Source organism: Bipolaris zeicola (assembly GCF_000523435.1).
Source record: "Bipolaris zeicola 26-R-13 unplaced genomic scaffold scaffold_27, whole genome shotgun sequence".
In the NCBI taxonomy this organism is placed as follows: Eukaryota; Fungi; Ascomycota; class Dothideomycetes; order Pleosporales; family Pleosporaceae; genus Bipolaris; species Bipolaris zeicola.
Window position 1 is genome coordinate 1 of NW_006912076.1, and position 10862 is coordinate 10862.

Here is a 10862-nt window from a genome sequence, read left to right on the forward strand (position 1 = left end):
ATAATCACCAAAAGAAAATCCCCAAAGCCATAAACTATGCAAACACCCCCGTCCCCCATGGCCTCATACCGCAACCCCTATTACCACTCGCCCCCACATCCAATATACAACTCCCGACCCAACGGAACAAAGAAATACAAGAATCCCGCAGCAGCACAGCGAGCGCACGACGATATGATGAATGACTTGTTGCATCGCAGCGAGGAGCGAAGTGCTAAGCCTGAGGAAAGAACAGAGGAGGGTGGGAAGGAAGATAAGGAGGGAGTGAGAAGTCTAGGGGATAAGATAGTAGTAGGGCTTTTCAAGATGTATAGAGATTGTTTTGTTGGTGGGGGGAAGAGGGATGAAATCTTCGTGGTGAATGGCAGGATTGAGCGACGGGGACGGAGATGTAAGCGTTGTGCTGAGAGGCAGGAGACACGATAACAGCGTATATGTATTCCACTTTGATGCAAATTTAATTCGCAAGCAAAAGACAGTCTTGTATTGTTGCGTGTAAAAGCGAATGCATAGCATGCTTTGATAGAAAAGCCAAGATGATGCAAACGATTCAGATCTCATTGAAGCCAGATGGGCCAAGAGCAGAGAAAAAAATACAATACATGATATGCCATACAAAAAATGCCAGTCATGCGTTAAAAAAAAGAGTAACACTGTTGTGTACGCTAAACGAAGAAGACGATGCAGAAGAACATGCAAAGCAAGTGGTAAAATAAAAAAATGCAAGGGGTATCCTCCGTACAAAGTAAAAAAGCGATCGAACAAGAAAAAAATCGTAAAAGTCGTAAATCCAGTCCTGCCACATGAAATGAAAAAAAAAGACCTCAAGCGAAGGGCGAGGTAATGAGAAAAGAGCAGCGCAAAGCCGCAAAGCGAGTGTTAAGAAGACATGGTTCGAAAGGAAAAATAAACAAACGTCGAAACTCCAGTGAGGAGTTGACAGAGCAGGACCGTTAGCGAGTGGTATGAAGACATGATGAGAAGCATAAAAGAAGAACATAAAAGTAAAAGCCAGACCCAATCAAAAACGATGCGCAACGGCAACCAAGCAAAAAAAGGTCGGAAGTGACAAAAGCATTCCGAATAATCGAAGCGAAAGACAAGAAAGCAAATGTATGTAAAATGAATAAAGAAGAAGATGAGGGCTTCAGGGATTCAAACACCCCATCCATTCCATCCGCTCCGCAAAATCCGTTCGAGCGACCTAGTGACGCCATCAAGCAGCTCGCCAAGCTTCGATGTCGAGTCCCAGGCACCAGCGGCAACACTGGCGTTCAAGTCGTCAACAGGAACGCCGCGGAGTCGCAACTTAACCCATAGCAAGAGACTAACACAGCCTGTTTGCTGGCGCGAGACATCTTTCGCTGAAACCGTATTTGGCGAGACAAACAGCGCGTTGTTGAGAAAGGAAATCGTATTGATAGTGATTTGCGCGTGCGACAGCACAGGGTTTTCGGGCGTGGCTTCAAAGATGGGGGAGTGGGGAGCTGCAATGGGAGAAGGGAGCAGACTGCTTTGCTGGACTGCGGTCCCCGGTTGGGCGAGGGACTGCCTGCGAGTCTGGCACTGTGTGGTGGTTGTGTCTTCTGAAGACAGTCTTCTCATGCGAGTAGTGGCTGCGACAGTGACGACCCATAGGACCAGAGCGGCGAAGAAGATACCCATGTCTGTGCCCATTTCTGGTACGACACCGAGTCGTTGTTCTTGCAGCGCCTGCTGCAGAATCTCGACTGAGATGCGCAAAGCTTCTTTGACCGGCACGCCTTCTGACGCTGGGGTAGACCAAACCTGGGCCACCCACGTCCTAAGACTGGTTTTTAGTGCAGCGAAGAGCTGGGGTGTTTCGACCTTTTCGGAAAGAATCCACGATTCTCCAGAGACAGCGAGGAGAGCGCGGAGAGGTGTCACCTGGACAAGTTTGGAAGTGGCCAGCGTTCGCATAGTGACGGGCGTTGTAGCAAGAAGATGTTCAATGTTTGATACTGTCGGCAATGAAATGTAGGAAGATGAGTTTCCAGGACACTTGTAGTGAGCCGCAAGCAAAATGGCCGACTGGAAAGTGTCGAAAGAGACAGAGGCTGACTCTGGTGTTACCTCATATACGTATGCAGGCGAGTATGAGTGTTGCCGAACTGCTTCAGCCCATGATGTCAGATCGGTGGCGTCGAATGATGAGACATGCCCAGGAAATGGTAGATCAAAGGCGGTGTCTTGTACGAGAGAAGGAAAAGGTTTGCGAGCAAGCAACAGCGATTGTTGCGACTCGAGAACGTAGCAAGACAAAAGTAGGTGTTGCCAGGATGTCAGCTCGATCCATTGTTGCCAGCAGGCCGAAGTTGGCTCTGCAGGTTGGTCGAGAGACGACACGATGTCGCCCAAAAGTCGAGTATTGCGTCTGGAGTTTTCGGCAGCCTGTCTATGTTAGCCAGTTTTAACATATATATGTATCAACACTAAGCCTACCTTGTGATACACTTTGCCGAATCGCGGGGACAAGGCGTTACCAGCTCGACGAGCACGGTACTGAGAGAGGACCTCGAGAAGAAATATTGCCTGGAAATCGCATAGCCGGTCGGACTCGGTCATTGTTTCTCGGTCCCTCTGCTGATGATTAGTCCATGGTCATCATGCCATGCAATTAACCTACCACTTCGAGCAGTTTAACACATCGGTCGTGAAGGTCTCGGGACTGCTTCTTGACATTCGTATCGTGCGAGTACTGACCCCCAATGGCAGCCATGGCGGCATGCAGCATTGGTGATGAGTTCACAGAGGTAGATCGATGGACGACGGGGAAAGTGGGATGAAAGAGCCTCCAGTAACAGTCAAGACATTGCTCAAACGGATAGGTGTTGTCGATCGAAGCCATACCGTATTGTTGTTCTCCAAAGAGAATTGCTCTCTCCTCTTCATCTCTCTGCATCATGCTTTTAGGCCCATAATGCCCGAATTCCGACATTGCATCGAAGCTGGAAGTAATTGACATGCTAGTCATTGGACAAGAAGTGTTCATGTAAGCAAGACCTGGAGCAGTATGCCCCTTGTCTGAAGAAGGCCAGGTGAAGGCCATGGTTGATGTCGTAGAAGCGGGGGAACGTGACGCAAAGGTCCAGCTGGGCTGTTCAATGCATGATGCATTCGAAGGAGTGCGTGTTCGGTGGTAAGGGGTGTAGACTGGGTAGTCTGTTGGCGCGATTGGTGATACGTAACCGCTAGTCGAAGAAGAGTAACCCAGAGGGCTGTATGGTTCAGGCCACAGACCTGGAACGCCAGGTTCGACCGATACCATAGCCGGTGCAGGTTGGCGGTTATAATGGAAAGATCGATGATGTTTAGATTGACTTGAAAGGCATCAGCATCCGCTCTCACGTTCGATGATGAAAAGAATTGAAAAGATGGGAAACGTGCTGCAGATGTACAATGAAACTCACTTGGGGCTGAAAACAGACTGTGGAGAAGAACGAGGAACATGACTGAAACTTGAAGAAAAAGCCTGGGGCGTTCGAGGAGTACGAAACTGAGCGTAATTATACCTTGGGGGTGGCGCCGACTCATGCATAGGAGAGACGGGCAAAAAACATGGATGGTTTGGCAGAGCAGGTGTACCGCTCAGGATGGATGGCTCAGGAGCAGGGGTGGAGATGGGCAAAGGGACTGGTGACTCGTCGATGCTTGGCCGACGGGAGTCGTTTCCCATCTCGTTGCTGTCAAACACGTCAGTGTCGAACTGTCAAAAGCCACTTCGATCCTACGTACTGCCTCTCCTGGTGTCGAACAAGAAGATCCATGCGATGGAATACCTTGCCACATCCAGCGACTTCACAGATTAGTGCATCGTCTGGCGTATGGTTCTTCATGTGCCGTCTGCATAAAAAGTCAATATAGTTTCGCTTAATAGTGAGCTTGGGCTGACCTTAGATGCTCCGCACGTGTGTAAGACTGGCGACGGTTAGCAAAAGAATAGTACTTTGAGGTGCTTTTGTTTGACTGGATATGGCGAGGATGTAACATGATACCGATGTGGTATAATAAAGGTGCCGGTGGGTGGTTGCAGGACTAAGAATCTCAACTCACCTTTCCACAGGTATCGCACTTGTGCACCTTCAAGCCTTTCTTTGCTTTGCTGATGCGACCAGTCTTGGTGTAGTGAACGGGCGACATGTGGGAAGCCATGTCTGTAGGACTCGCAGTCGATAGTTGCTCAGAACGGGAGGAGCCGATGTGGGGGGCAGAAGGCTCTTGTTGAATACCGCCAGGGCGATGACGAGGGCTAGTCTTCCTGGGCTTCTTGGAGTGGTTATATGTTGGCGACGATTTGCAATGGTCGACGTGAAGAGATGTTGGTGGGGGAGTGGTGCTGCCTTGGGGATGCTGTAGTTGGTTGGTAGTTGGATCCAATGGGCGGCCTCCGGTCTCGCTGGGTTCAGACATGTTTGACGGAGGTGGCGACGAGCGGTATATATCTAAGGCGGGAGTGATGGGGCTAGCAGGTATGGGAGGCTCAAGTGGGGGTGTAGGCAAAGCGAGCCAAAAGACCCAGATGTGGTTGTGCGGGAGATGGCTATGGGCTAGTGGGCATGTCCTGGGCGTGTCGGCCAAGCTCCCCCAGGACAATGATAGGCACTCGGAAGTATGAGTGTTGAATTAAGAAACACTTGCCAGGGGTGGTAATTTAACGTGGTGTGTACAAGGCCTGAATGGGACAGATGGCCGTTCCAAATCAAGGCATTTGTGACAATTGTGGTGAAGGAAAGGCTGCGCCCAGGTGAGTTTATGGAGAAGACTGTAAATATCTGCGGGCTGTGCCTGAGCCAACCCCGAACGAGGAGCCTACTCGAGGCAGGGGTTCTGAGAGAGCGATGGACAGATAGACGCTGCAAGCACGCATGCACAACAGGTAGGTATGAGGCTTGACAGGGGATCCACCAGAGGTAGTGCATTGGCCAGGCCCGTAGCAAAACCATGCGTCTGAGCCCGCGGGCATGGCTGCGGGCTTGCCATCGAACGGTTCCGTCATGAACATTGGGCGAGAGAGCGTCCGCGCGCCATAATTGGGACATGACTGGGGTGGGTGGATGGTGGGTGGTGGTGGCCAGGCTACGGACCGTTCCCGCCTCGGTCTTTGCATCGGTTCCTCAGAGGAGTGTGGCTTGAGAGCCCATGGAGGACCCGAAAATAGAGACTCGCGTGGAGCGTGACGGGTGTGCTCAGCCCATGCTCCTGCAACGGTGCACCGTCCTGCTGCCGCTTACACGCAGAGGCGAGGAGGGTACAAGATGGCAAAATGACGATGACGAGGACGAGGACGATGACAAACCCACGTCCCTTACAGAGAAGACTATGGAACAGTGGCGGTAGTAGGTGCCGTGAGGGCGGACGCACGACTTGTCGCGGGATTGCGATAATCGCCCCTGCAGTGGACAAGATACATATGCCCGAAAGTTTCGCACCACGATGCGTAGCCATTGGTAGAGGTGGGGACTGTCAGGTGCGTGAGCGGCATATGTGTAGTGTAGCCTCACGTGTAGCCTTGTTGCCAGGGCCCCATCCCGCCATGCAGCATCCATCACCATACACAACAATGTACGCGGCAGAACCACGGCCATGTCTCTCATTGCAAGCCGCTTGGCCGAATAGTAGGCCACAACGGGACTCGAGGTAAAACTCTGCACCACATATTCCCTGGGGCGTGCAGTCGAGTCGAGTGTGCTTCAAGCGACCATTCGTCAATGAGCAAATACCCAGGGCATAAGCACGGTAAGCAGTCCCTCCGTGTGTGCACACAAGGAGCGGGTTCAAAGGGTCCCCGGTCCCCTGGCCCTCGCCCAATCTCCACACAGGTAGGGCGTCCAGGGCGGGAGGCCTGACATAGTCTTAGCGTGTCGGTGCAGGCAAAAAGCTTGGTCGTTGTGTTCCCAAGCTTTTCAGCCTTCCAGGGCGGGTCAAAAGGCAAATGAAAGCAGACGGCGGGCGTACGCTTTTGCACTGATCTGCACGGCTTTGGCCAAAGGTGTAGAGGACGTGGACTTTGATGAGGGTCGACGCGCTTTTGCTCGGCATACAAGGACGAACTGCACGACGCACGTCACAGGCTTCACCGGTTTCCATGGTTCAAGCTCCTGCATCTACGCGCATCGGGGATGCTGCGCGTGTGAGGGGAGCTCGATGGACATGGGTTTTTTTGGTTGCACATGGGAACTTCGCACCTTGTTGCAATATTCGGGCACTTTGTGAGCCTGATTGTCGGGCCAGGGCCGTTGTCGGTTTCATGATGGGCTGAGCTCCTTCGTAACCGAGACGATGGGAAGGTTGCGATGATCCCCGTCAGCAAGGCGCAAGTATGGACAAGGGCAAGCGAGCTGTGTGACCCGTGGAGTAGGTCAAGATGACCAGGACCTGTTAGCTGGAAAGCCGGCGCGTAAATTAGGATGCCAATTGCATTTTACTCTAATGGACCATGCCACGATGGCGACTTGGCCACAACCTAAAAAAAAAATAGGCAACGGGCACGCGGCGGCTCTCGCGATTCGAAGAGACAGAAACACGTCGGTCGGTTAGGGCATATTAGTAGCGGAAACCATGGCATTTGCTGTTTACGCTCAAGCGTAGTTGACAGCGACGAATCCTTGGAGGAAAAACTCATGGCGGACGAGGCTGGCGGAAAGGATCGCCTGGGCGAGCCACGCCAAACGTCTTGAGCGACCCCCCCCCCGCATGGCTGGCCATGTTTGTGTGCGGGCATAACTAGCGAAGGGCGAGTGAGGACCAAAAGGGTATCACGGCGACGCATAGGTGAGACGGGCATACAGCTATGCTTCACGCTCTTGGACGCCGAAGCCACACGCAGAAGAAGCTGCACGTGTGTGCGAAGCTGTACAGGACCCGTCTCTTGGGTAGCATTCGGTTGACGCACGCATCTGAGATGGATAACGCCCCCTGCACCAGAATGGGTCCACTAAGGAGTTATCTGGCATGCCCTGGAGCCTCGAAGGCGTGACAAGCGTGAGGCCAGACATTATGTGCAAAGCTATGTACCTTAACCGACAGATAACTGTGCACTCTGAGACTTGGCCAATCCATGAGTTCGCGCTTGTGGCCAGTGTGGAAGCGATAGCCGTTTGCCGGCCCGGCGAGGCTCACAAGCACCGTGGGAGAGTGGGACGTGTTGAGAATAGGCCGCGGCATGGTATGCGGCAGCTTGCGGCCGAGTCGCGCGGATGAGGTGGAGAGAGAGAAACAGAAAGAGAGAGCGAGCGAGTGGTAAGGGTGTTGCCGTCCCGCACATGGTACGATTCAGGTATCTGTCATGGCCAGACTCGTCCCCGTGCCGAAGTAGCTCCGACGACGATATCTGGAGAGAAATTGCGAGGGTTTGCGATGGTTATGGTTTTAGTACCATTATTTCCGTCGCCAGCTTCTCCATGAAGGTGTGTGCGCCCGCGCGGTGCACCAGACGGCACCAAGCCTGACAGCGGCCTGTCGCTCTGCCAGTATGGGGAAGCCGAAGCAGCAGACTAGTACGGCTTGTGCCGACGTGCTGTGAAAACAATGCGCGCTGTCTCCGTGTAGGAGCTGAAGCGATGGCGTGGCCGGCGTTTCCGTAGACATGTTACTGGGAAGAGCTGGAAGGTGATAGGCAGCGCAATGGCAGGGCAATGCTGGGAGGGATGAATGGATGGAGGAACAGCAGACGCACAATCTCGCTCGCGTACTGCACGTGACTGAATCTCATTTTCCAGCGTACGATCAGAGAGGGACGTGCACGACCCGCACCTGCCCACACCCAAATCCACATTTACACACACACCCACACGCACACACACACACACACACACACTCATCTCTCTAGCCACACCCACATACACATACACACATCATGTCGCTTATGCTGTGTGCATCGGCCGATATTGCGACGTGTAAAGCTGTCCATTCCACTATTCATAGCCTCGCCGCCAACACCTCACTGTACTTCCCCAGCCATGTTGACCTCATGTGCGCTGTGACGGCTGCACTAGCGTTCCCGTTGGTGTATTTTTAGCCCAACCCACAGGCTAGTCCTCCTTCACCACCAAGATTCTGCCTCGCCAAAACCGTCACCACACCCACGCTCTTATCACCGCCATCCAAGTCCTTTGCATCCTCATGACGGCATTGCGCACCCTGCAATCCACCCTCGCTGCCCGAGTAAAGCACCACTGCTGCCCTGTTTTGCTCTAGCCCGCGACTCTTGGCCCAGCCCAGAATATCTCTCTCCGCATCCCAAACTCCACTACCTCGTGCACCAGCCTTGCTGTGAGGTGACGTCCTGTTTGGTCATCCACCGAGCCCATGAATAATGCCATCTGAGTAATCACTCGCCATACCGCTGCTTGTGTAAGCGCCGCTGGGCAAGCCACATGGCCGCTACCATCTGACCTCAGCACTTTAACTGCTTTCCTTCTCGAGTAGTTTGGCCTCTTTACACTGATTCGCCTAGTCCTTTAATTGTTTCTATTCCCAACGCTTGGCTCAGGTACAATCTCTTTTCCACGTCAGGTTCCCCACCCCTAGCCTCAGCCTACTTACTCACACCAACTCAAACTTGCGCCTTCGACACGCCTCTACCTTCCATGACTCGTCCTATAGCCGCCCAACTACTGCAGCCCAGAATACCTCATTCTACCCAAGGTTGAGTTTTGCTGACTACCCAGTGGACAGGTTTCGGTTTTCACCCTGCATGCCATCCAAACCACGGCTTGCTCGGTGACCGTCTTACAACATTCCGGCGCTTAAGCTGGCATTTAACCTACATAGCCAGCCCGTTGTTACAAAGTAAGACATTCAACACTCATGCTAACAACGCCTCCGAGGGCTGCAGCAAAGGTCGTTGAGAAGTGGCGCACGTCTGGATAACTCGGCTACTACCCTGGCATAAAAGCAAATATCAAACTGTAAGGCCTCCTGAGACATACTGATTTGCCGCCCCAGGGGTCACGGAAACAGCCGCTTGGTGCGGAAAACATTACGCTTTTCACACGAATATCTTCTGACCCAGCATTCGTGCGCTGCCTCAAGATCCGGCCAGCATCTGATGTAGAGTAAGAGCCGATGCAATTTCTGCGAACCACTCACAATAGACAAGAAACAACCAATCATCTACTAGGTGTACTCGACGGTGGATGTGCAGATATGGCACAGTTATGGCACAGTTGTGGCACAGTTATGGCACATGGAAGGTATGCATGCTGTAATGCGGCAATGTACAGCAAATGCCCCATTACACTCTCATCCGAACCCAGATTCAGGCTCTCTGCCGCACTTCTAGCTTTTGCTTGATTTCAAATTGCCGCAACTCGTGTCATCGCGGGACCGTCCGCAACGGTAGGGCGTTGCGTTCCGAGCCATGTCGCTGTGCCTCTACGCGAACCCTTACGCCCCAACGGGCGCCTGTGCATTCTTACTACGCTTTACAACGAAGTAGATCTTTTGTTTTGCGAGATACGAGCGTAGCTGTCCCCACACCACCGTGCCACCGCCACATTCGGCGCGCACTGTAGAAAATGCCGACATGCTCGTATTACTGTGGTGATGATAAATCGTATCATGACGCACTGCGTCGGTCGGCGACTACTATAGCACGAGCCGGACTACGTACTTTGACTCGGGGCTCAATGAACTAGCTGCGTGTTACACCATTAGCTGATAGATTTAGTCCCGGCGATGCACCTCTTGATTTTTAGTGTGGCATAGTTGCCTACTGTATGTCCGATGAAAACAAGCTCTTGACGCGAATCAATTCTGCGCAACTTTTACCGCTTTCGGTAGAGCATATGAAGACCAATGAGTTCTCTCATTGCTTATCGTGGTGATCACTAACAACATCACATCTGCTGTTCTCCTGAGACAAAGCTAGGGCTAGATTACAGAGCTCCTTGTCCGTTTGCAAGTACTAAAGTATGACATGCGGTATTGGATACATCAGCATTTCATCTGCTATTCGTCAAATGGCAAAGTTCACCAAAACGCGCGTCACCGAATACCATCCCCGAGAGGAGAAGAAATTACGAAAGTCAATGAACTAAATCCATATCTGCTATAGTGTCGGGAGAAGTAATCGTTTCTCCACTGACCATTTGCCTAATGCACTTCAAAAATGTCACTCATGTCACTCATGTCACTCATGTCACTCATGTCACTCATGTCACTCATGTCACTCATGTCACTCATGTCACTCATGTCGTATACACTCAAGCTCTAGCATCTTAGTCCATAAAAAATCCCATAGCTTCCCTCTGCCCTGACATCAAACAAGAGCTTAATTCGACGTCGCACTCGACCGCAAAGCAAAAAGCCAGGTCCATCTCCCCGACCGCCGAAGTCAGCAAGAAGAACTGGGCTCTAATCAAACAAACTTTCGTCAATCAACAAAGCCATCTTTGCCAATTGGTGACATGCATCCTCAACGTTCCCCCCTTCAGCCCACCTACTACACACGGCACCGACCGCGCATAGCGGCGCGCCTCCCAAGCCTCCCTATCTAACGAACGCGTAGATCCGTGAAAGCAGAGGCCACACAACCCATTCACAGTCCACACCATACCGCATTCTCACCCTCGCCCGCAAAGAAACCCCGAGCACACATCCCTTTTCTCCCCCCTCTACTCTACTTACCAAGCACAAAGCACGCAACTCTGCCACGTCGGCCCTCTGAAATAAAGTTCGCCGCTAACCCAACCAAGACCCACCTTCCTGCCATCACCCATCTTCCTCTGCCTTATTCCCGCGGCCGTCAAGCAAAAAAAAACTCCGCGAAATGACGTTTTTTCGTCTCTTGAACTATCGCACTACATACCACATACCATAACTATCTGCCTACAGCTCTC

The 10862-nt window shown here is 52.2% G+C and overlaps 2 protein-coding genes across 2 annotated transcripts; both read right to left on the reverse strand.

The window, feature by feature from the left end:
- Positions 1-1155: 1155 nt before the first annotated feature.
- COCCADRAFT_88847 (uncharacterized protein) lies at positions 1156-4431 on the reverse strand (the record flags this gene model as incomplete). Its single annotated transcript, XM_007711295.1, has 7 exons — positions 1156-2412; positions 2464-2604; positions 2651-3341; positions 3432-3704; positions 3757-3864; positions 3914-3939; positions 4075-4431. The coding sequence occupies 7 exons, from the start codon at positions 4429-4431 to the stop codon at positions 1156-1158; spliced, it is 2853 nt and encodes a 950-aa protein (XP_007709485.1).
- Positions 4432-4771: 340 nt separating this feature from the next.
- On the reverse strand, positions 4772-6125 carry COCCADRAFT_23930 (uncharacterized protein; the record flags this gene model as incomplete). Its single annotated transcript, XM_007711270.1, has 4 exons — positions 4772-5238; positions 5383-5481; positions 5523-5863; positions 5977-6125. The coding sequence occupies 4 exons, from the start codon at positions 6123-6125 to the stop codon at positions 4772-4774; spliced, it is 1056 nt and encodes a 351-aa protein (XP_007709460.1).
- Between the last annotated feature and the right edge of the window lie 4737 nt (positions 6126-10862).